Source organism: Egretta garzetta, unplaced genomic scaffold (assembly GCF_000687185.1).
Source record: "Egretta garzetta isolate BGI_Z169 unplaced genomic scaffold, ASM68718v1 scaffold60, whole genome shotgun sequence".
Classification (NCBI taxonomy): domain Eukaryota; kingdom Metazoa; phylum Chordata; class Aves; order Pelecaniformes; family Ardeidae; genus Egretta; species Egretta garzetta.
The window spans coordinates 144,004-168,297 of NW_009258269.1; the positions used below are offsets into that span (position 1 = coordinate 144,004).

General features: G+C 35.9%; 1 protein-coding gene across 1 annotated transcript in view; it reads left to right on the plus strand.

Moving 5' to 3' along the window:
- The window catches only part of DOCK2 (dedicator of cytokinesis 2), a 194,826-nt gene that overhangs the window by 29,885 nt on the left and 140,647 nt on the right, over nucleotides 1-24,294 (plus strand). Inside the window, exons 15-25 of the mRNA XM_035889022.1 lie at nucleotides 156-254; nucleotides 1,661-1,733; nucleotides 1,809-1,912; nucleotides 4,271-4,454; nucleotides 4,557-4,654; nucleotides 5,936-6,025; nucleotides 6,281-6,381; nucleotides 8,560-8,694; nucleotides 12,373-12,481; nucleotides 20,507-20,577; nucleotides 21,239-21,345. Of these exons, the coding sequence (XP_035744915.1) occupies nucleotides 156-254; nucleotides 1,661-1,733; nucleotides 1,809-1,912; nucleotides 4,271-4,454; nucleotides 4,557-4,654; nucleotides 5,936-6,025; nucleotides 6,281-6,381; nucleotides 8,560-8,694; nucleotides 12,373-12,481; nucleotides 20,507-20,577; nucleotides 21,239-21,345 (1,171 nt within the window). The remainder of the gene's footprint in view (nucleotides 1-155; nucleotides 255-1,660; nucleotides 1,734-1,808; nucleotides 1,913-4,270; nucleotides 4,455-4,556; nucleotides 4,655-5,935; nucleotides 6,026-6,280; nucleotides 6,382-8,559; nucleotides 8,695-12,372; nucleotides 12,482-20,506; nucleotides 20,578-21,238; nucleotides 21,346-24,294) is intronic.

Below are 24,294 nucleotides of genomic sequence, written 5' to 3' on the forward strand. Positions count from 1 at the left end.
GGCGCGCTGAGGTAAAGCTGCTGCCCTCAGCGAGCGGCGGGCTCCCCGGGGGGCTCTCCTTAGGAGGGCTGCTGCTTGCTTAGGTTTTTCTCGTCATAAAAATGTACAGAACTTAACGAGCCACTAAGCACTGTTTCTTCCCTTCTTTTTGTAAGAATGCTGTTTGCCTGGGAGCCGGGGACAAACCCGTGAGTGAATATAGATCGGTTCTTTACTATCAGGTCAAACAGCCCCGTTGGATGGAAACGTTAAAGGTATAGTGGAGATACTTTTCACTTGTTTTTTTTCTCTTAGATTTCTTGGTACCTCACACAGGAAAGTTGCACAGCATCAGCTTTTTCTAAAAAATAACTTGGTCCTGAATACAGCTAGAAGGATGGAGCCTTAGTCATGCATCAGTTATTAGAGATAGATGATTACTGAGGCTTAAAATTTGGCCTAGAAAATGATGTTAAGATCCTGCTTAGCAAAATAAATGAGGTCATCTTAGATAACCTTATGTCCTAACACGGCTCATCAAAAAGGAAATATTGCATTTGTTCTGTTGTTGTGAAACAATGCAGATGAGGAGCTTCAATGCATGATTTAAAAACAAACAAACAAACAAAAAAAACCAACCCAAAACCAAACCAAATATCCCTCCACCCCAAGATATTATGATTTTAGAGAGAAAAAATTTCTGGAGACACACCAATAATTACCTAATCTAGCTGTAATGTCTTTGACTGGAAAATGCCCAGAAGCTTCTAGAAGTAGTTCTTGCAAAGCATATCTCAGGCTTCCTAGCAAGCAAGATTTTTTGATGCCAACTGAAGACAATATTGCCATGCCTGCAATTGCAACACTTAACGTCTGTTGCGAAGATTGGACAGGAGAGAGAGGGAATGGAAGTGTGTTTTGAAAACATTGACCTATCTGGTTTTTAATTAATATACTAGTTTATTTTTAAAATAATTCTCTAATTCAGACTTTTATTCAGATTCTTTAACAGTAGATTGTTTTGAAAAGTGTATTTAATGTGAAGGAGGATTATGCAGTAAGATTTGTAAAGGGAAGTTGTGAATGAACACAAAGGAGTACAGGTCTTTAAAGTTTTAGAGCTATTAACGTAAAAAAATTTTTTTCTTATGCGGTTGGCCTTTTTTGTTGCATATTTGTTCTAAGAATAAAGCAGTTGCAAGTTCCTGGGATTCTACTCAAGGCTCTGAAACTGAATTTAATCACAAAAATATACTTAATTTATTTTGCCGGAATTTTCTTACCTTTTTCATCTGTTTATTAAGTTGGTTGTTAATTTGTGTGTATGAAATGTGGAAGTTTCCTAGTGCAGAGGTATTGCATAATTCTGTATGATTAACAGGGTAAGTAATGAGACTGCAGTATACTTATTTTCTAGTGTACAAGCACTTGTGTGCTTTAACACACTGGGTTCAGTGCTTCATTTCTTTGGTGGTGCTAGACTTGGAGCGAAGTCTAACAGACAATTGCTTATCAGCCACTAATGCTGCTGTGATCAGGCTCAATAGTTTTAAATGGTCTGTGAAAGGCATTATGGAACCAGCAGAAGTGGTGCTTATTTATACTAAAGCAGGAGCTCATTACAGGTGAAACATCTTGCCCCCCCTGCAACTCTGTTCATTATTTTCTGATTTTACAAAAGGTAGCTGTCCCTATTGAAGACATGCAAAGGATACATCTGCGCTTCATGTTCAGACACCGGTCATCTCAAGAGTGTAAGTAGGGAATTTTTACTTCAGTGAATTTTAATTCATTGATGGATAGTCAACTGAAAATACTTTGCTTTACAGCTAAAGATAAAGGAGAAAAAAATTTTGCGATGGCCTACATAAGACTAATGAAGGAGGATGGAACAACTCTCCAAGATGGTATCCACGATTTGTTAGTCCTAAAGGTATTGGACCATTTTTTTTCCCATTCTTTCCCCCATGTGACACTTTGACGCTGTTGTCTTTGACTGCATTGTTTATTTTCTTAGTGCTAGATTAATTTTATTATTCTATCAAAGATAAATATAATGGTTTTCATCTGAACAAAAAAAATGTAACTTGTTCTGTGGTCAGTAAATGTTTCTCTAAATTTTCATTAGGTATGTTATCTAAGCACCATGAGAGACAGTTACTATTCCTACTATTTTTACTGAAGTTTGTACCTTTTGGCCTTCTGTAGAATAGAGGAAGTTATGCTGAAACTCAGTACCTGGATGTGTACCATTATTCTTGCTGAAGGGGGGAAAAGTGTTGGTTTGATTAATTTAGAATCTTTGTCACATGAATAATCAGAGAGTGTAATCTTAGGGAATTGGTTGTTTGAAACTGATCTGCGTAGTTACTTAGATACAAAGGTGAAAGTTTCAGGAATTTGATTTTGGGTGTGAAAGGATAGTGTTGGCTAGCCCTGATTGGACACTAGTATTTTTGATTTTGAACTGAAGAAGGGAACACATGTTTCAAGATTGTTTTTTAGTTGCTGTTGGTTTTTTTTTTTTTCCCCCCTTAGAGAATACTGTCTAGCAATAACTAAGAACCAGAAATCATTTCCAATGCAGAAGAAATATTACTTTAGGTATTTCTTAGTGCTCTTTTCAGTAAGCTGGTTTGCTGTAACATTACTGGTGAGATGCATACAATGAAATCAAGTTGTTGAGGTAGTCCAACAAAGATTAATGGCAGTGTATAGTTATCTTCTCTTCATTGACTCCAACAGTGGTAAATACTTAGTCCAGAAGGAAAATAATGATCGTGTGTGACTGTGTGGTTAATGTTGGTTATGAAATTCCATCTTACTCATTCCTGCATCAGTCCGGTAATTTTTCCTTAAGTGACAGCATAGATGAGAAATGCTAAACTGAGTTGACCTAGTTTATGTTTGGGAGAAATAGACAGATTTTTCTGACATATGTTTGCTTATTCGAGTATTAAACACAGTAATTGTAAGCTGTAAGTATTTTAAACAGTTGTACATCTGGCCTCTCAAAAAAAGTAATTTGAAAATCACAAAGTTTAAACAGTGTACTTGATTTTCACTGCCTTCAGGCATTGAATCTTTTTGAGAGACTTTTGGATCAAAATTTCAAGTCTTTTCCCTATTGTCAGTCTAACTTGTCTCAAAGAGGATGTCAAGATTCTCTTTTGGTTCCAGAAATTCTGAGAAGTACTTATTTGGCAAGCTTGATAACAGCCATAAAAGCTAATAATGCTGTCTGTCTTGCTGTATAAGTATTTTGCCTTTTGTCTGTCTAGGTCTCTTTATAGTAAATTTTAACCTTACTTCTTGTTTGATAGGGTCACTGAATCAGATACACACAGTCACTGAATCAGATACACAACCCAGACTTTTGAGAAAATAATTCTAGATTTTGCTTTTTGCAACTCCTTGTTTATGCACAATTGTAGGCTAAGGGTTTGTCATGGTGCTGTAGCTTTAAGTGGCAGAGCTCAGAAACTCATTGGGGAATTTTTGTTGTGTAGTTTTGTTAAAGAAAAAATATAGTTTCTAAACACTTAATAATATGATTTTTATTGTCTTGCTCTAAAAACTGCTTTCCTGTCTGGGGTATGAATCAAAAGTTGAGACACAAAAAAAAAAAAAATCTGTGAGGGTTGTGGCATGCAACCTGATGAAATAGAGGAGGGAAAAATACATGGTGGCTCTCTGGTTTTCTACTGTTTGTTCTACTGAAAAGCGTAAATTCCATGATATCTGTGTCACTTAGACACGGCAGCATATTGTCTAATTTAAAATATAATCTTACCGTGTCCTGATCTTTTATGTTAAAGGTCCAGGTATTAATATTATAATGGGCATACCAAAATAGTCCCGCTGTTCTTTCCTTATTCTGCCCCATTTTCTATTCTTAAATTGTTTGTAGACTTCATAACCATGTTGTCTATATCCTCTATACAGTCTTCAGGGTGATGCGAGTAGACTACCGTGTTCTGTAGCTATTGACGATTTAATGAGAAATCTGCTCTTGCTTTTACTCTGCCAGTGATGTCACCACTCGTGATTCCTTACTGCACGTTAAAACGCATACGTTTATGATTACAATGTATTTTCCGTGTGTGTTTGTTGCAGCCTTTCTTGCTGACTTAACGTTGACTCTTGGTTTACCTGTATGAGCCATGCTGCGACTTGGCTATTCTTTATCCTTTAGTGCATGCATTCAAGTCCATAGAAATATAGTACAAAATAAGTCTGTTCTTAAATCCAGTGGTGCGAAATATGTCATGAATGGTATGTTGCTTTTCAGGGGGACAGTAAAAAAATGGAGGATGCTAGTGCTTATTTGACATTACCTTGTACGCGTCAACACATAGAAAATAAAGGAGCAACCCTGGTCAGGAACTCAAGTATTGTTGGGGGGCTTTCAGTAAGCTCACGAGATGCATTTTATATTTCAACTCTTGTTTGTTCTACAAAGTTAACTCAGAATGGTATGTATCTCCTAAACAGGTAGGAGTTTTCGAAAGATGATGTTTGCATGAATGATAAATCACATTTTAGATTTTGATGTCTGTCCATTTATTCTCTGTTAGTGGGCTTGCTGGGTCTCTTGAAGTGGCGTATGAAGCCAGAGCTGCTTCAGGAGAACCTGGAAAAACTGAAGATTGTGGATGGAGAGGAAGTTGTGAAGGTATATCTTTATACAGTTATTCTAATAATACTTGTTCTTGTCTCTGTGTGCTGTGGCAGAAAGCATGATGCTACATAGTTTCAAAAAGAAAAAGAAACCGGAGGGTCAGTTACAGTAAACATAAGAACTGGAAGAAGTCAATTATACTTTCTTTTATGACTGTCATTCAGTGTAATGCCTTTGTTAGGGATTGTTTGCAAAAGACATGAGCAAAGCTCTTAATTAGAGGGAGCAAGGAAGCAAGCACCTGCATGGCATTTTTCATAGTTTTTTTTTCTACTTGTTACTCCCAAACATCTCTGGTGTTGGCTACTGTTAGGCTGTGGAGATTTGCAAGATTACTGGCCAGATTTCCCTGTTTTCACTGGTGACCAATTTATTAGGATCCTTTTCTGTTTTCTGTTGTTCTATTTTGCTGGAAATTTTGTGCATGAATGGAAAATTCAATACCAGGAGTATTATTTGGAGTCATTGCTACTTTGGTCAGGTGCTTATGTATATGTCACAGGTAAACTTTAATTTTGAGCATGCACAGAAAGTTTTATTTTTAAGACTTGGTAGGATATGAAGGCAGTAATGGTAAAATATTTTCCACAGTCTCTTTTCAGCTGTTTGCTTTTTTGTATCTAAAACATTACAAATAATTCCTTCTGCTTTCTTTATAGTTCTTAATATCAATTTACATGCTGATATTAAAAAGAAGTGTATTGTGTATGCAATGAAGTGGCTTTATTAATTTAATGAGTATAACATGAGTAAAAACGTGTTAATATTTTGGAAAGTAGGGAACTCCAGCATTCAGATTAGGAGTCTATTACATTTGTGTTCCTCTTTAAATACAAGCATTAGATTCCTTCCTCCTTTCTCAGAAGAGGTGAACTTGAAAAACAAAAAAAAAGTTCCCAAGTCACCAGGGTGCTTTCTTCTGCTTTAAGGTGGGCTTTGAATCAGATCACAGAAGTATGAAGTGCGTTTTTAATCATCGATAGCAACTATTAACCTGTATCTCTAAGGAACTAGGAATGCTATATATTTTTAGCTTTTCCATAAGCTTTGAGCTAAGCATGTGTTACTGCCTGCTTGTGTGTCTGAGGATGTAGGCTCTTAAAATTAAAGAGACTAGAGCCTCAATCTTTGGAAGCGTTTTCTGAATTTAAGTGATGTTTCAGTGAAGGCCTTTAAAATTCTAACTTAAGGGAAATCAAGTCTACTATATGAAAACTGACTTGTGAGATTTTTTAAGTGGAATTGATTGCCAGTTTGTCATTTCATGTTCTATAGTTTCTCCAAGATACGCTGGATGCCCTGTTTAACATCATGATGGAACATTCCCACAGTAATGAGTATGATATCCTTGTCTTTGATGCGCTGGTAAGAATCAGCACTGAAGGATTTTATTTGTTAAAATAAAGACCCTTAGAATTTTGAATTGGCTATCAACTTGTTTATTTTGGGGAAATAATTTAAAAATGCCTGCAGAACAGATGGAATATTACTATTAGTCGGAACAGCAAATTTCTTTAAAAACTCTAAAACAGTGGATTTTCAAAAATATTTCAGAAGACTAGTATTTAAATTTTAAATGTGACTTTATGAAAAATGCTGATTATCTCCATGTCTGTTTAGATATATATCATAGGACTCATTGCAGACCGTAAATTTCAACATTTTAACACTGTTTTGGAAGCGTATATCCAACAGCATTTTAGTGCAACGTTGGCATACAAGTAAGTTTATTTTCTCTTTTTTCTTTTTTTTTTTCTAAACCTCCAGCATCATGTCAAAGAAAGTAAATTCTGTTGGTGACTTTTCTGATGTAATTCATGATGTCTGTTGTTTTGATGCTGCTGTTTGCTTATCTGGAAACAAACCTGCATGTGAGAAACACATATGATTATATGTAGAGTTAATTGACAAATAGTAATTCATTTGGGGGTTAAATAATTCTTTGGCATTCATTTTTCTCTTGTTTGGATTTTGCTGTATCTGAGCACTTCACCTGTATCCTGTCAAACTTGACAAAAGATACTTAGCTGTAAAGCCCCTCCCTTTGCATTCGTGGCCTTAACCTGAAATGCTCTAAGTGAGGACCTGAGGATGTCCTTAACCCTTTTATACAGATTTCTGTGTATTCTTTTACAGCAAATGAATGCATGGGGAAAAAAATTGGGAACTGTCAAGTCTTCATATGCAGTTTAAAGTCTCATGTTGCGCCAGGAGGGTTTTCAGTGCAGTGAACTGGAATTTTGGTGTTTGTTACATGATCTGCTGTGAACTGGAGTATTAGTATTTGTTACATGGGATGCCAGTGGGCAGCTGGACAGACTTTGGGTTTTTTGGGGCTCTTTTTTTGGTTTGCTATTGAGATTTTTTTTTGGGGGGTGGGGGGAGTTGGTATTATAAGTTTTTGGGGGGTTTGGTGGGGTTTTTTTTTGTTTTGTTTTTCTTTTTGGAGCTTCCAGGTAATGCCCAGAGGGGAAGACATGAGTTCATAGAAGAGACTAAAAACTGTGGAAAAATGTTATACAGTAAATTTAATACTAGATCCTCCAGCTGTGTGTGGCCTAACTCATAGTTAGGACAAGGTACTGTGTCCCAGGCATATTATGACCATATTATGATATGGTATTTTGGCCAAACTGTTAGAGATTTATTCAGTTCCTCTTTCGTCATCCATTTGCACCTAGCTCTTAGAGAGTTTGAAAAGGTCTTAACGTTGACAGCTGAGGGACCTTGAGTGGACTGCCCCTGCATGCAAGTTGGATAAATTTTGTTCCAACTCTGTACAAAGCTGTGAATTCAAAGAAGCTATAAAAAGGAGTAAAAGGTAACACAGAATGGATGTAGTGCCCAGAAGGCTAAGAGGCTGAAAGCCTGTTATTTTGGACCTGAAATGTGAGTTAGGCTAAAGCAGTGGGGCTGAGACTGTGTCTATTACACAGATAGATAGATACACACACACACACACATATATACATATGTCTGTGTGTATATATTTTGTGCAGTAGTGAGCAGTTCTTGAAGCTGCTATTTGCATGCGTGTTCCAAATATCATAGTGATCACTTCCTAATGTTTCATCGCTGTTAAGTTTCATCAACACACAAGTGCTAGTTTTGTTTTTGTTTGTCTTATTTTGGTTTGGTTTATTAGTTTGGTTTGTTTTATTAGTTTTTTTTGTTTAGTGTAGGGGATAGTAGGTTTCTTGCAAGTGCTAGTTTTGTTTTTGTTGTCTTATTTTGGTTTGTTTTATTAGTTTGGTTTGTTTTATTAGGTTTTTTTGTTTAGTGTAGGGGATAGTAGGTTTCTGTTTGTGTAGTGATGAAAAAAAAAACAAACCACCACCCACCCTTATTTTAGTTCTTATGGCTACATTAAGATGAAATTTACATCATTAATGTTAGTTTAATAGTTTAAGATGAAACTGTAATACATATTAAGGGGCTTGTTTTTAGATGAGCTTTTGCACTTTGTTAGCAGGTTGTGTGTTTAGCAAAAAATTGCTGTTGGATACAAGACATGGCTGTGTACCAGAATATTGTACTACTTATGTGCAGTTAATTTAGAGCATGTAGTGGTGTTTAATCACTGCTTAATGTGGGTAGGCAGAAGTAACATTTTGTTACCTTGTGCCTGTATATTATAAATATCTGTAAAAGTACTTCCAGGATTGTGTAAAGTTATACTGCTGGTCTGAGATTTCAGATTGCTTTCTTGCTTGCACAGTTAAGAACTTGCTCCTCATTTGTTTATACTGATAGAATTTTTGCAACGTAAACACAAAAATACACGCAGTACATCTTGTGTATGCTTGACTAAGCACAAACATTTATTTAGAATAGCCAAACAAGTTAGAGAAGTTAATTTAAAAAGAAAAGATGATTTTAAAAATGTTTTTTAACTTTAGGAAATTAATGACTGTTCTGAAGACTTACTTGGATACCTCCAGCCGAGGGGAGCAATGTGAACCTATCCTAAGAACTCTGAAAGCACTGGAATATGTTTTCAAGTTCATTGTTAGATCAAGGACTTTATTTTCACAGTAAGTACCCAAGCGAAAGCCATTTACCAAGCAGTCCAATATCAGAAATAGAAGTAGGTCTGAGAAACAGGTCAATCAACAAATTGATTCCAGAACAGAAATATATTTTTCGTTTTTACAAATAAAACTTAATAACTGGTAACTGGCCTAAAATACAGATATTGCTGAGATATGTTTTTGGAGAGGGAATCTTCAAAAATCTTCTTTCTGATTCACAGTGCAAGTTCCAGAGACATATTTAGCAATAGCAGCCGATTTCAAAGGGTGATTATTCTTTGTGTCAGGTGGCTTGGCCTAAGACCAATGGATGGCCAAACATTGTGACAGATGGCTTGAAGCTGGATACCTGTCCTTGAGATCATGGTGTTCAGCAGCTCAGACCGTGTATAGGGCAATGTAATTTTCAGTAATAGTTGTCCAAATGAATTTAGGGTTTCAGATCCCCAGGTAAGGAATTTATAGGGGAAGACTCAACAGACTAGATACATATAACTCGGCCAAATAGATGACGCGTAATATTTACAAGCAGTATTCAGGTTTTGGGAAAAAGGAGATGGGAAGAATGAAGGAGATGAAAGCTGGAAGGAGAAAAACAACACTATGGTAACCGTATCCCCCACTTCCTTCCCTAGCCCTAGACTGAGTGGTTGGATGTTATGTTTGTGGTTGGCAGTCAACAGAACAGAAAGGTGTTCTATTTGTCTTTTGCTCAGTGGGAGCTCTAATAAAGTTTTTCTCTGTTATTCCACTGCCCGTTTTTTCAAAAAAATCCAATGGTTTATAGTTTTGCAAAATTAAGTGTATTTGATGAATTGTGAAATTTTGGTTGAAGTAGGAATAGATTCAGAAGTTATTTGCTGCTGGGAGATAGACCCTTAGAAATATTCTTGTCTCTAGGAACTTATTATTTATAGATGGATACAGATAAACAAGGTGAAAAGCTGTGTAAGGAAAGAGATGGTGCTCATGAGAACAGAATATAGCTGGTAGATCAAAAGCTTTGTTTTAATTTTATTTTTTAACAGGTTTTGTGGCAAAGGGGGACATTTAAAGTTTCGGGGAAGGAAGCATTATGTAGAGAAGGAAAATTTCTTTTATGGATGGAGGGCAGAAGGCAGGGGTTTTTTGTAGAGAGAACTTTGGTCTCCATTTTAACCCCTAGTATTAGCTGGCAGCAAAAAGAGTGCATTGGACAGTCTGTGGTAAACTAGATTATTGCAACATGATGCATATTCAAGTGTAGATACATATCTACATATCTACTCCTCTTATTTTTCCCTATAAAGGCCTTGACTGGAGGTCTGAAACTCTAAATACAGTTGGACAATTATTATTATAGGCAGTAATAGCTCTTGCAAATGGTAGCCCCTGGCAAAATTAACCAAACAGTGAACAGTAACAACTGATGCTATATATCCATTAATAGCTGTTGTGATCTAACTTATGCAGTCTATTTCCCACTGTCAGACTGGTCATTAAAAAGAAGAAAAAATGGAGTAATGTATTTTCTTCCCATGAGAAATATGGGATTTACGATTAAAGTATTTCACTTCCAAGGGTTGAGGTTAGCCTTCTTGGAGACAAATATTTTCAACTAATAGAGCCGAGACAGATCTTACGATCATTCTGTCATTAATTTGATGGGCTGCTTAAGAAACTAAGATGCCTTATCGAAAGGTAAGAGGCATTACAAAGTGAAAATTGTGTAGGAAAGAGATGGATAATGACTTCTAATGTTAGACATAAAATGGGAGACTTTTAATCTCATCAGGCAGATGCATTGAAGATAACAAGGTTCTACTTGAATTTGCATTCATTTGGTCCTGTTGAAGCTATAGAGATGTAATGAAAGCAAAAATGTTTTTATGCCAGTCAGCTGAACTAAGGTTATGTCTTGCAGCTGTTTGTTCAGTGACTATGTTTTGTAGAAAGGTCATATGTATTAGCCAAAGGTTTACATAATACAGACTCTGAAAACATGAAATGTTTGCTTTCCTCCTTTCATTGGCCTAAGGTTTTTTTTTGGTGGTGAAATTCATGTACACTGTTGTGATGAAGTTGTTTCCAACCAAATAATCCATTATCTTTTCAAAATTGCTTTCAGAACAAGTGATTTTAATTGAAATTTAACACAGAAAATTGTGTCTAAGTGGAAGCTAGATGATGAGTCAGGATATAAAATTATCATTCTGCCTGGCTTAAATTAGTCCTGGTGTCAATTTAAAATGCATGTTTAATACATGTTGTGTGATGCTTCTACCTTCCTCCTTGCCTCACAGGTTCAATCAAGGAAGCTTTGAATTTCCATTTGCATAAAAAAAATAGGTTTAAGAAACTTCATTTACTTTTGCAGCAATGTTGTGGAGTCAATAAAAGCTCTATCAGTGTATTAGCCAAGTAATTTTAATAAACTCTTAGACTGAGCCAGTCTTACATGTACTTCATTCCTGTTGAGAAATAATTTTAGATAGCCCCCACATGCCACAATCTCTGGTGTGTTAAAAAAAATCATTTAGCTGCAATCCAAGCCCTTAAAACACCACTGGATAATAAATGACTCTTCTATGTAAGTGTGCTTGTACAAAAACTTATGTTTCAAGATGCTTTTCACATCTAAGTGTTTCTGGTATGCATTTTTTATACAGCTATCACACCTCAGTAGGGATGTACCTCAGGTAGTGTACATCATGTTTGTTGTATACATGTATATGTAATTTTTTTCCTCTCCAGATAATATTTTGGATCTTGGGGTTCCTTTGCAATAACTGACTTAAACCTCATTAACAAGCATTGACCTAAACAGTGCAGAGGCCATGGGCTGAATAGTGTACCTCTCAGTGTTTTCCTTTCCTCAAAGCTTCTTTCTAGTCACTGCCTTTAGTTCTTTTAAGGACTTAAGTTTCAAATTGAAAGGAAAAGCACATGACACTGGAATACATGACTTAAAAAAGAGGGATTTTTCTCTTCTAGTAGAGAAGAGAGTACAACAGAGGGTGCACCATTTAGCTTACAGTATCCTACACAAGTTTCAGGCTTCTCTTGTTGCCTTGGCTTTTTTCTTAGCTTGTTTAACTTTTGACAGCTGTTACAGGTAACTAATTTTATGTGACACCAGTGTTTTTTAGTGTTAATGTAAGCAGTATTTAGTATTAAGAGCTAGTATGAACAATACAGGAGAGGTATTCTGAAAGATTCAAACTTTAGGACCGGGAATGAAGAAATAATGGAGTGAGGTTCATTTAAATGCACGTTTTAATATATGAGCATCAAGTGGAGACTTTTTTTTCAGAAAGACTGGTTAATGGGAACAGTAAATAGCTATTTGAAAAATGGCAATAATAGCAGAAAAAGAGAAACAGCGACAATATGTGAAAAACATCCTAGAGTACCTCAGTTGTAGTGGGAAAAAAATAATTTTTTTTTCTTTTTGCAAAGAAGTCACTTTGAAAGTGAAATGACTTTTTTTTTATAAGCTCAAATTGAAAATGCTTGTATGTTCAAGCTGAAGAATTTCTACACAATACAGTGAATAGCAGATGTCACCCACTGGTGAAATATCTATGTACATAATATTGTATCAACTTATAAAATATATTGTAAGGTAATGTTAATGCTGGTACGCTTAGGACTATGAAACTTTCTGGTTCTGAAAGGATAACCCAGTGCATCTCTCAACAGATTGTATGAAGGTAAAGAACAAACAGAATTCGAAGAATCTATGAGGAGACTCTTTGAGTCCATCAACAACCTGATGAAAAGCCAACATAAAACGGCCATTTTGTTGCAGGTTGGTGTGTGCTTGGAAACAAGTTGGGTTTGGTTTTTCATATGGTTTTGGTTTTGTGGGCTTTTTGGTTTTGTTCTTTCTAAATTGAGGAAAAGATGCTCTTAGGAAATGTATCCTTTGTGTCTCTTGTAATTCCCCTTTAGTGGAAGACCAAGTTGTTTAATGAAGTTTGAAACCTAGGTTGAAAAGGTCAGGAGAAGATACATTTGTATAATTTTATGAATGTAGTGAGTGAAAGAACCAAACCACAGATGCTAGATTCTTTCAAGGAATCTACTGAAATGAAGCTTCCAGTGGGAGCTGAATGTTTAATTCTGGAGTTTCTTCAAATAACGCTAAACAGGGATTCCGCCATCTTAGTTTGGAAAGTGAACTTTATAGTATCTGTCTTTTGGAGGTACGTTATATAAACAACTGAAAACAGAATCCAGATTTTCCATTCATGTCAATCTTAGATATTCTAACAGTTTGGAATCTGATGTTTCACGAAACCTAGAAAAGAAGGAGCTATTAAGATCATTAATATCAAAGAATTGGTATGTAGTTCTGTATTAAAATAGAAAATCATCAAATCTTCCTATGAAGTAGGAAGCAGAAGATTTTATTGGACAACTGCAGTACTGATGCTTCATAGATTCTTTATTATGAGATCATTGTATTCATTGGGCTTGACTTATCCTCCAGTTTTGTCTTTTGATTGCTTTTGCTATGAGCAGGGTAGTTTCTTCTTGGGAGTGACAAGAAATATTTGTAGAAGACTGTTTTGCTTTTTTAACTGTTGCAGTGACACGTTAATGGGTTTGCAAGTGGCAATGCTGACTCTGAAATGGCTGATGGGTGTGTTGAAAAACAGGTGGTATTGTAACACTAATGGAAGTATGGCATTGGATGTACTGATGAATGTTGATTGTGCTTACTGTGATTCTGTATTTAATGCTAGTTCTTAATATTACACCTGTTTAGCAAAAATACACTGTATCTTTGCTTTTAAGAAATAGCAGAACCTTGAAAATATAATTGAACATCTCTTAGAAGGACTGAGCAGGAGGTGTCTTTGCTAATTTTAATGAACATGTAAATATGTTTTAAAGACAGACTAGCTATTGAAGAGTCATGCTTTGCTCAATACCAGCTTAAACATGTATATTTTGGTTTTCTAATAAGTGCTATCTGTTCTGGAAAAAATGGATCATATTTAAGCATAACCATGAAGTAGTAGTGGGCTTTTAAGTATCTAAACCTGCACTAGCTACTGTAAGTTTTCTTTTTAGCTGAAACATTTCATGGCAGATCTCAGATAGTGGTTTATATCATAGAATCATAGAATGGTTTGGGTTGGAAGGGACCCCTAGAGGTCATCTAGTCCACCCCCCCAGCAGTGAGCAGGGAACACTGCTAACTAGATCATAACTGTGCTGCTGTCCCCACTACTGATAACTCATACAGATGTGTTTTTGAAAGAAATCTACGAAGAGGTTGCTAAAGATACAGTAAATAAAAACTACTGCATTAATGTTATAAAATTCCAATAGGAGAGGCAGAGAATGAGAAGTGTCCCACTGTAGTTTAGTTCCTGCAGCTGGAAATAAGTTTGTTGGAGGGGAAGAAAAAAACCAAACAACCCAACAATTCATCATAAACTCCATAGGCACATCAGTCATAGTTGCTTTCGCAGTGGACAGTATGTTTTTCTGTGCCTATTTGGAGGACGCTTCTGTTATGATAATTGAGACTCCTGCTCTGTTAGGTGGGTATGAGTTGTCCATAACAGGCCAGAAATGGAGATTTTCTGCATTGGCTGAGATAGGGCAGAAAGGGGTAGAAAAAAATTTGTAAGTCTGCCTCTTTGCCCAAACCCAACACTTATTTCCCTGCCCTCAGCCTCCATATTAAGTTTCAGGATGGCAGCAGTAGATGTTGTAGTAGTATAAAGCTAACTTTGCAGGTTAAGGGCCAGGTGGTTATTCATAGGTATTAGAAACATAAAGGACTCTGTAAGTGTTATACCTTGCGTATCCAGAGAGGAAAGTTCACAGAGTCTATTGCAAAAACAGACAATCAGAATATCAAAACAGCCTTAAATCTGTCTCATTTGAAGTTATCGTTGACATGAATTAAAGTGGAACATAGATTGGTAGGATCAATCGAATGGGTTCAAATGCATTACACCCTGAAGATAACCGAGAAGAAAGTTTTAGTAGCTCTGAAGAAAGTTGAAGTAATTGAGTTTCTCAGGATATTGACACTTAAAATGAACTAGTTCACATAGCCTCAAAATGTGAATTCTTACACTTATTTCACCATTGGTTGTCCAAATACCTGTGGGGTTTAGCTTTAGAAGATTTAAATAATTATTTTGAAACCTGAAATGTCTGCTGATCTCTGCTAAGGATTTTTATTTTTTTTTTAAACTTGGAACTCAGTTTTTTAGTCAGCAGCAATTTCCCAGTAATTTTTACTGATAGCAATCATAGTCAGACATATGGAATGTTAATTCAGTCAGGAAAATTGTTTATAAAATTACGTGCCATATGAAACAGCCTAGTCAGTGCCAGAAGCACTTTATTGTTTCAAATTAACTTCATCTTCTGAGGGATATCTTACTTCTAATCTGTTACATGTTGTAAAAGTTAACAAAAAGTTAAAAATCTAGCTTTTCAATCTCTTGTTCTAAAGTTGGCTGAAGTGGATAAATGTTTTGACTTTACTGTCTGAGCCTTGAGAAGGGTAGATACCTGGTACTGTTTTGCAGTAGTGTTTATATAAGCTTTGAACAGCTGAAGACTGAATGGTTACTTCATTGTTGGTAAACTGGCAATTTACATGTAAATCCAAATTAGCTTTTTTTTAAACTTCTGGAATTGGTGAAGTTACCTCTTTTGTTTAAAGATACAGTCAGAATGCTTCTCAACTTCAGCATCACATGAAGACAATTAGGATTATACAATTAGGATTATAATTTTAATATCCTAACTTTGCTCATGTAAAGCATTTCCTGATGTTTGAAAGCACCTATATGAACTGGAGAGTGACCTGTTTTCAGGTCCTGGGGTGTTACTTTGTAAAAAGATTGCTCCTTGCAGGCAAGATGGGGAATGTTATAAATTCCCTGGTATGAGAATCAGTGTGGATGTGCAGGGAAAGGATTCTTCCTTTTAAGAGACTTTTCTCAGATTTTTTTCTTGTAATTATTTAAAACAATCATTTCAGAACTTATACTGACTTACTGGTGGTGGTACTGATCTTCCTAGATACTAGACTTAAACCGTTTTTTAGTTTATTTTGGCAGGGATGGTGTTGCAGCCCTGTTTCTTTTATCGGTTGTTTCTCTGTAGCCATTGCTGATGAATTTTTTGTAGTTCTTAGCGATAGTTTTTCCGAAAGCCTGTGCTTCTGAGGACAGACTTTTTTAAATCTGGAAGCCTGGGAAAAAAATTCGAGAACCTGCAAATAGTTTGCTTTGGAGAGTCTGGGGATGAGGGGGAATACAGAGGTGTTAGTACCTTCTTTCCGTTCTCTTAGCTCTTAGGGAAAAACCCCATCATTTTCTGCAGATATGTTTTGTGTCTGTGTAAATCAACCTGTATTTTTGGGAAATAAAATCTGTTGAATTATTTTTAGATTTCAGATTATGTGTTTTTATAAGGTCATACTGTTGATATCTCATTTGTAGCCCTTGTGCCCTTTCATTGACAAGCTTGTGGTCTCCACCTTAAATTACAAACCAAGCCCCAGCTTCTTTTCCAAAAAGTGTTCTGTCCCCCGGTTGACACATCACATTTGACCTACAGATGGTCTTGTCTGTTGCAAATGTCAGCTATACCCAGCTTGCTCTTAGGCACTGATTTTTAGAAAGTAGTACTCCCGGTCCTATGCATGCTTTCGGAAATCTTATATGACATGCTCTTAAGGTCATGGAAATGTAGGAATAAGAAATTGTATGTGGCATTGAAAAGTATGAAAATAATGTAATATGAAGATGCTACCTTTTTCCTTTCATTCTTTCTCGCACATTTTTGGCCCGTCCATACTGGTGCAGTGGATTCTAAGAACATAAAACTGTTCAGAGATGCATAGATTATTTATGAGAGAATAAGGCTGGAAAGGTACTGACGGTGATGCTTTGATTGTGGTGTACAATAGGGGATGGCATAGTAATTTGTTAGAGTTGCCTTGATAGAAAATAAAACTAGACTAAGAAACAGATCACTGATGATTTCTTAAAATGTTCTTTTCATCTACTGGGTACTTGAATTTCATTAATATGTATAATGTAATGTTGCAAAAGAGGGCAACTAAGAAAATAAGCTTGGTCAGGAGTAAAGGTCAAAATAAGTTTAACAGTATATTGTATAAGAATGAAATAATTTCCTGCAATGCTGTGGGTTTATCTGTATCCTGCTTAAAAAATTACTCTAAGGTCTGAAGAATGCAGAACATCTTGTACTGCTTACTAGGAGTCTTTTATGGCATCATTAAGGGCAGTGCTCCTTTGTGTCCATAGTGCATCATTTGAAGCAATTATTGCAAATGAAACTGGGGAGTTTAAAAGAATGCAGGGTATATACTTGTTATGGTACCTCAGTTGGTACTACAGATCTGCAGAGACATGGTAGCTATAGCCTTCCCCTTTCCCTCCTCATACGAGTGCAGAATAGGGAATATGTGGGAAGGCAGACAGCACAGTAGACCAAGTGACAGTGGAGCACTGCTTGAAATACTTTGTGGCCCTGTCCTTTGTCAGACATATTTCTCAGTAACTGCGAATTGGTGTAAAATGAAATTCAGATGCTGTTTTGTACAGTATCTTCATACAGTATTAGTGGCATGAAGAGCAAGGAACAATACATTGCTGAAGTAATACTGGGGCTAGGACAAGTTTCTAGCCCACTACAGGTCTCTGTACAGATGTTTTCAATAGCTCCAGTTTTTCAGTCTTGTGGTTTTTTTTAAAAAAACAAACAAACCTACCTGAACTTTTCCCCCCAACCTATTTCAAGGAGCTAGTAATGGCTAAGATCAGTGGAAGATGCAATATTTTTTGTTGAAGTGGCAACAGCTTTTAAACACTCCATTGAACTTCCCAGGATTGTGTATGAATGTGGGGATGAGATCTGCAGTGGAATGACTTTACCTGAAGGCATCTTAAGCCAACACTGAGCCAGTTTGAAATACTGTATACACCCTTGCTGCAGACTACAGTCTTTCTTTTTGAATCAAGACATGAATAGTTATAATATAAAAAAAGCACTGGCTACTACAGTAGAAGCTCATAGAAATAAAATGATAGTTTTATGGTATTTAAAAGGTCTAAACAGGAAGCATAAATGAGAGCCAAAGAAAGCTGTTCGCTAATTGTCTTTATTCTAACCTCACTACCCCCAGTAAAGAAGAGGCTTAAGTTTTTAGCAAGGACTTTGCTGTGTAGAGCTACAGAGATGTATTGAGCCTAGACAGGCTTCATTCTAAGCCTCTTCCTGAGCGGCTGTTTCTTTTTTGTTGGAAGTGTCAGTATAGAAGCATGGTGATGTTGATAGCTATTGAGGAAACAGTAGACAGCTTCTCATTTAGTGACAAAACCAAAAGCTTGTCACACCATCAGCACGTTAAAATTCAAGCTGGTAACTTGAAAGAAAAGGCCTTCTTCCTTGGTCTTTGTCATTTCAACTATATATTTGTACTAACATTCTCCCACTGCTGACTGTGGTTTTGATGTGCTTCTTGGTTTCCTGTTGGCCTTGCCATGTTCCAAACATTCCCCCTCACTAGAAATATTTGAGTAGGCTCTACTTTTATGTTACATGTTTTAATGCACCTATCATAACTGTTGTCTTACATCATTTGTGTACATAAATTTATTGTCTTGAACAAGCTGAAATATTGATGCTCTGGGGTGACAAGTGTTTATTTCAAAAGTTCAGTTTGTGCATTTGCAATGTCCATTCATTCATTCATTCATTGTTTGAAACCAAGTTATAAAATCTCAGGAAATGCCAATCCTAATAGTTTGTTAGACTTCAGAGGCTAGTGGAAACATACTTCTGTTCGGGCTTTTCTAAATTCATTTGGGTTTTGTGCTTTGCCTGTGTAGAATGGAAAGTGTGATTTTTTTATGGTTTTGTTACAGTCCCTATAAACAAATCTCATAAAGCAGGAGTTACTCCTATTTTCAAGGTGGGCAGTAAACTCTATGCTTCTGAGTGAAAAGAAATTGTTCAATTTCAGCATGCATTTATTGGATAATATGTTTAATCAGTCCTGTGGCATACACCGTATTACCTTGAAGAAAAGACAGTAGGCACCTGTGTCTGTGTAATGCGTAGTTTTAAGATTTGTTCTAATTTTTTTTTTTTTTTTTACTAACCTGGGATGTATTGCGGGTGGAACCGGCCTGTTATGAAAAATAGAGCTATATCAGTAATAGAAGACTTCACATTACTGTAACTTAGTTTTCAGCAAAATATTAGTAGAAATTTACAGTCTAAAATTGCACAATGAAGTAAATGAAGTGTTATTACCTTTGTAATTCTCATAATCTGGACCAAGAAGAGGTTAGTCAAACTGAACTGTTGTAAATTCATCTCTTTACTATGGTTGGATTTATAGCCGCATGCAAGCATAATCAATATGATTATTTCTATTTTATTCAGTTGTAAATTCATAATGTCAGAGATTAACTTTAGAATTTTCCTAAGAATTTTTGCACAATAACCAAAAATTGATGCTGTGATCACATTTTTTAGGTAGGCAAAACCAGTTTTGGAAGAAGTTCTGGTTCTCATCTGAAATAATAACAGAGAAAACAGCTAATCTGTTTTAGATAAGTACGTATCCCAAGATGTTGTTTCTTTTGGCAGTCAGTGATTGCACAGCATCTTTATGCAGATTTGAACTTCTGTGAAAAGCACCTACTGTAGGTGACCTATTGAAATAGGAAGATCAGAGGGAAGGGAGGGACTGATGTCCTGCTTCAGACCTATATCAATGTGGTCAGGTCCTTTTTTTTTTATAAATTCTGTACAACTTTACCAAAAAGCTTTTTAAAATCACAGAATCTATTTTTTCTGGGAATTTATTACAGCTCTCAGCCAAGAAGTATGGCATATCCTTTTGGATATGTAAAGTATTTGAGAAATACAAGCTTGGTAGTGGGAAGATAAGTCACAGGTTGTTTTGCGAATGTGAAAATCACTGCAGGCAGCTCCTTTATCTAAAGCATAAGTAGAGAAATGAGTGAATGGTGGCCCAGCAAATGTTAAATGTTTCACATTTTTGTTTTTTATTGCAAGATTTTTTACTAGGTTTGCTTTCGAAAGGTATTATAGAGCCTTAGTACTTTCAGCCTACAAAGGAACTTTATGACACAGAGCACAAGTTAGTCTTTAAGGATGTTAGCCTTAAGTGTTAGCAATGATTTTGAGTCTGAAAATTACCTGCTTAAGTATTCTTGTCCATGTAAGAATAGTAATCTGTGTATTTTTCTTCCCCATGTCATCATTTAAGGTTGGATTATTCCACTGCAGTGTCAAAATATACCTCAGAAATCAATAGTATAAGATAAACCATCAGATAGCTTAGCTACAGATGGTTGGTTAGGGAGATGATGCTCCCATTTCATCTATTCCACAAAGTGTAGCTTTGGAGTTGATAGATGACTGTTATCCTGACTTCTGCCTCCTTCTGGGATGGAATCGATACAAAGTATGATCAAAGAGCTCATGCTTTTATCAGTGGTTGGTTTACATACTTGCATCATAAAGACAGTTTTAGTTGTCTACAAAGAGAGCATGATCCACTCGGTACTGTTGTATTTAAGTTCCTCTCCATATCCTCAGCATAAGAGCACTTGTGGGACTAGTACTCTGTGGTGAAATTAATATTCAAACGTGATGTAAAATTTTAGTCTGTGGAAAGAAGTTTATCATTGTTTTGTGTGCATCTGTTTCAGCGGTGTGCTCTGTATTGTTTGTATGCTGTACAGGCAGATAAGCATACCAAATTAACTAAATCTATATAACAATACAGGTGGCTGCCTTGAAGTACATACCATCAGTTCTTCATGACGTTGAAATGGTCTTCGATGCCAAGTTACTGAGGTGAGCTGCTTTTAAACATTTACTGGATGTATCACATGGTATATGTAATGTAACACTGCTGTAGAAAAATTATTATTGATCAGTTTAAGTCAACAAAGCTATGCCAGTTTGTACTGATCAAGACAGTGCTGAAACTGGGCATATGTTTTGAACATGAAGTTCTCATCGGACTTGCATAATGACAGAAATCATTATGGAGGCCCAGTACTTAAGCAGTAACTTGGTGAATAAAATGAGCAAGTGGAACAATCTTATCTTTTTTTTTTCTCATCCTCTCTCCCTGCCCCTCCCTGAATAAGCCCCTATTTCAGAAAACAAAATCTGATTTTAGCAGTTCAGAAAAAGTATCTATCTTTATTTGTCAGACAAAGATAAATTACCTTTACCAAACACAAAAATATCCTTCTTCCATTTAAAACAATGGAAAGTGATAAACATTTGTTAACATGGCCAAAATCTAGTTCATCCTCATCTTGTTTCTCTTGAAAGTTGTCTTTCTAACCTGCTACTGATCTCTTGTCAATGTTTGTGATAGGTAAATAAATCTACGTCTTAAAAAGAAATAAATGTTTAGAAATATGTGATCTTTTTCTGTCTGTCTTTATTAACACATGATGACTTCATCTGTATGGTATTTAAGACCCTTTTTCTTTACATGCAGCCAACTACTATATGAATTTTACACTTGCATTCCACCAGTGAAACTACAGAAGCAGAAAGTGCAGTCCATGAAGGAAATAGTACGCAGCAACCTTTTTAAAAAACAAGGTAAATATAAAATGCCTGTAAGGCTTAAAATAAATAGGTATGGAAATGTTGACTGACTTATGTTTTGTGCTATTCATCTTTGAAATTGAGTAACACTAATATTGAGAGAGTGTGAATGCCAGAAGTCTGACCTCTGGAGAGGACTCACCTCTTTCTACAAGACAGCTACTGGTGCAAAGTGTGATTGCTAGCTTAGAACAAGAAACAAGTGGGTCTCAGAGGAACAGTTTTGTGTCTTTCATATGATATAATGATTAGAGGGATGTAGCTCTATATATATATCCTTCAACCCATTTGTAAGCTCTGTAGTGAAATGGGAACATGAAGTGAAACCTCGTGAGCACACCTTATGTATGTCTCTGCCTGGGCAGAGAAAAAAAAGGTTGATTGTGCTGCAGTATAGCTCAGCTGCAATGCAGCATCTCTGTTTATAGGAATTATGATGTTTCTTAACCTTTATCAGAAGTTAGTGTCTTTCTCCACTCTGAGGAGTGATAAGTGGTACTGAAATGTCTTTATCGGCCTTGTGCTTAGTTTTCCTTCATATTATCACAAAAAGGGAATTTTTGCTGAAGGATTCCTAGCAGAGAAGCTCAGTTTTACATGGTTGACTTCATCTTCACTGTTAAATGGTCTGTCTCCTCTCTTATGGACCAGATGGCTTGCTTCTCTCTCAGCATCTTACTGCTGTGTAGAAAACCTCCAGAACTTTGAAAAACACATGAGCTACTCAGATGATTGTTTTGTCAGAATTTCAGTTCCTGACAATTTATAGATAATGATTCTAGAAACTTGACAGTACAATAGCGATAGCAAATAGTACTGAGCAGGAGTAGAGTGAGAGAAGATTGCTCTGCTCATCTCATCCCACTGTGTTGCCAGAAGAGTGTTGCAGCTCTAACTAGCTAGGACAGATAAAAATTCCACTTTTTTTAAGACTTGTGTTGCATTCTGTTGAGAAAGAAATGTATATTGTAAGCTATAACAATAATTAACTGTGTCTGTTGTTTTTTGAGACCATTATAGATTTCCTGGACAAAGTTAAGAAAATAACATAGTTGGTTTTATTGTTTAGATTAAATTCGGTAGTATTTTAACCTATATTTATGTTAATGATTTCATGATATAGCTGTAATTTCTTTTTTTAACTATGTGTAAGATTCAAGGTTGCTTGAATCAGTGGAACTTAAGTACCTATAGCTTGAGTATCTGCAGACAATGATCTAAGCCATTAAGAGCAGATCCAACTAGTTGATTTTCAGACAGATCTAATTCTGTGTTCTCAATTTTTCTATTTTTATACTGTATTCTGATTTTACAAGTACAGTCTGATATACCATTTCATTGCAGGTTACTTTTACTGTTGCTGCTTCTAAGATCAGAAGTGCCAGTCTTAGTTTTATGTCTGCTTCTTGTGGCGAGTAACACTTAGACCAGTGGGAAAAACATCCTCTCTCAAAACTTAGACTTTTGGGTTAAAATAATGCACTCTCATGAGCTCTTGATCTTACTGGAATTCAGTTACCTTGACTGTGTTTAATACTGAGACGTTAAGTGTAAGCTAAAATATTTTTTTGGTTTTTTTTGTTTCTTTTTTTTGTTTTGGAGTATCTGTGCATTAGTAATAGCCTGTGCAACCCGTAGGTATAGAATAGATCAGCCTCAAGTCTGAGGTTATGAAAGTTTTGGTTCATCTCCGGTAAAACCACTGCTTTGCTATCTGCCAGAACAGAGACTTAAAGCATCTAGGTAATTCTAATAGTAATAAGGATATAACTTGTTTTAACCTGTCTTTTGCCAACTTTTATGCTTTTAGTGTGATACGTTAGTCTCCATTCAAACACTGTTTTTCCATAAGAAAAACTCAACTTTTTATTGTTCTGTCTCAGAATTTTAGAAGACAGAGAATAAGAGCAGGCACTGTTGTGGAATAACAGTGGTTCGATAATTTTTCTTTAAAGAAACTTGTCTCATGGAAAATGTTTGATTCATATATCAGGAGCATTGGTCAGGACAACAAATCCCATGCTTGTATAATAAAGAATAAAGTCCTAATAAAGATCCAGAAGGAAAATAGTTGAGCGTACAATAACCTGTGTGTTTCACAGTTCTTTTGACTTGCATCTTAGTCCTTCTAGTGTACATCCTACTGTTCCTTTCTTCCATATCAGTCTATGCTCCAGAGGAGAAAAGAGTGGGGTTTGGGATTCCAAAGAAGCGGCCATTATAGTCTGCTTAGTGTGGTTCTTGTTTCATGTGTTTAACAGGCCTTTGCTTTAGCTATGGTCTGTTAATGCAAAATGTTCAGTAAAGCTTTTATTGCTTGAAGATAAATAATAATGATAGAGTGCTGCTTGCTTGTAAATGCAGCTTGTCTAATGTCTTGAAATATAGAGTTGGTATATCATGGAAAATGTCTCAGAATACATTGTGAATTATAAAAAGGGTATGTGTTTTCTGTTTCTATATTTTTAGGGTAATAAAGAATAAGAAATTTTGCTAAGGATTTTTAATTCTGAGGAGCTTTTTTAAAAACAGTAAACAGTGCTTTCTGTGTACTGCTGGCCAGATAATCAATATATTTTAATTTTTCCCAGACAGGTAGTTAGTGGATTCTTTTAGTCTTAAATTTATAAATTAAGGAAATAAATCATGTCCAAAACCTCCCTGTGCTATTTTTTGCTGTCATCAAACACTTGTCATCAAAACCAAGCAGCTAAGACAATAAAGGCAGCATATAATGCTTAAACTATTTGCCCGTCTAGCTGCTTTACACTGGATCCTGTAGGTCTGAATAGGTCATTGTGATCCAAACTTGCACTAGTAATTGACAGTTAAAGTGTATCCATTTGATAACATGTACAAATTAACAGCTTGTTTATATGCTTATGGTGATTACATATGCAAGATCTACCTTAAAATGTTTTTATGATAATACTTGGTATATAA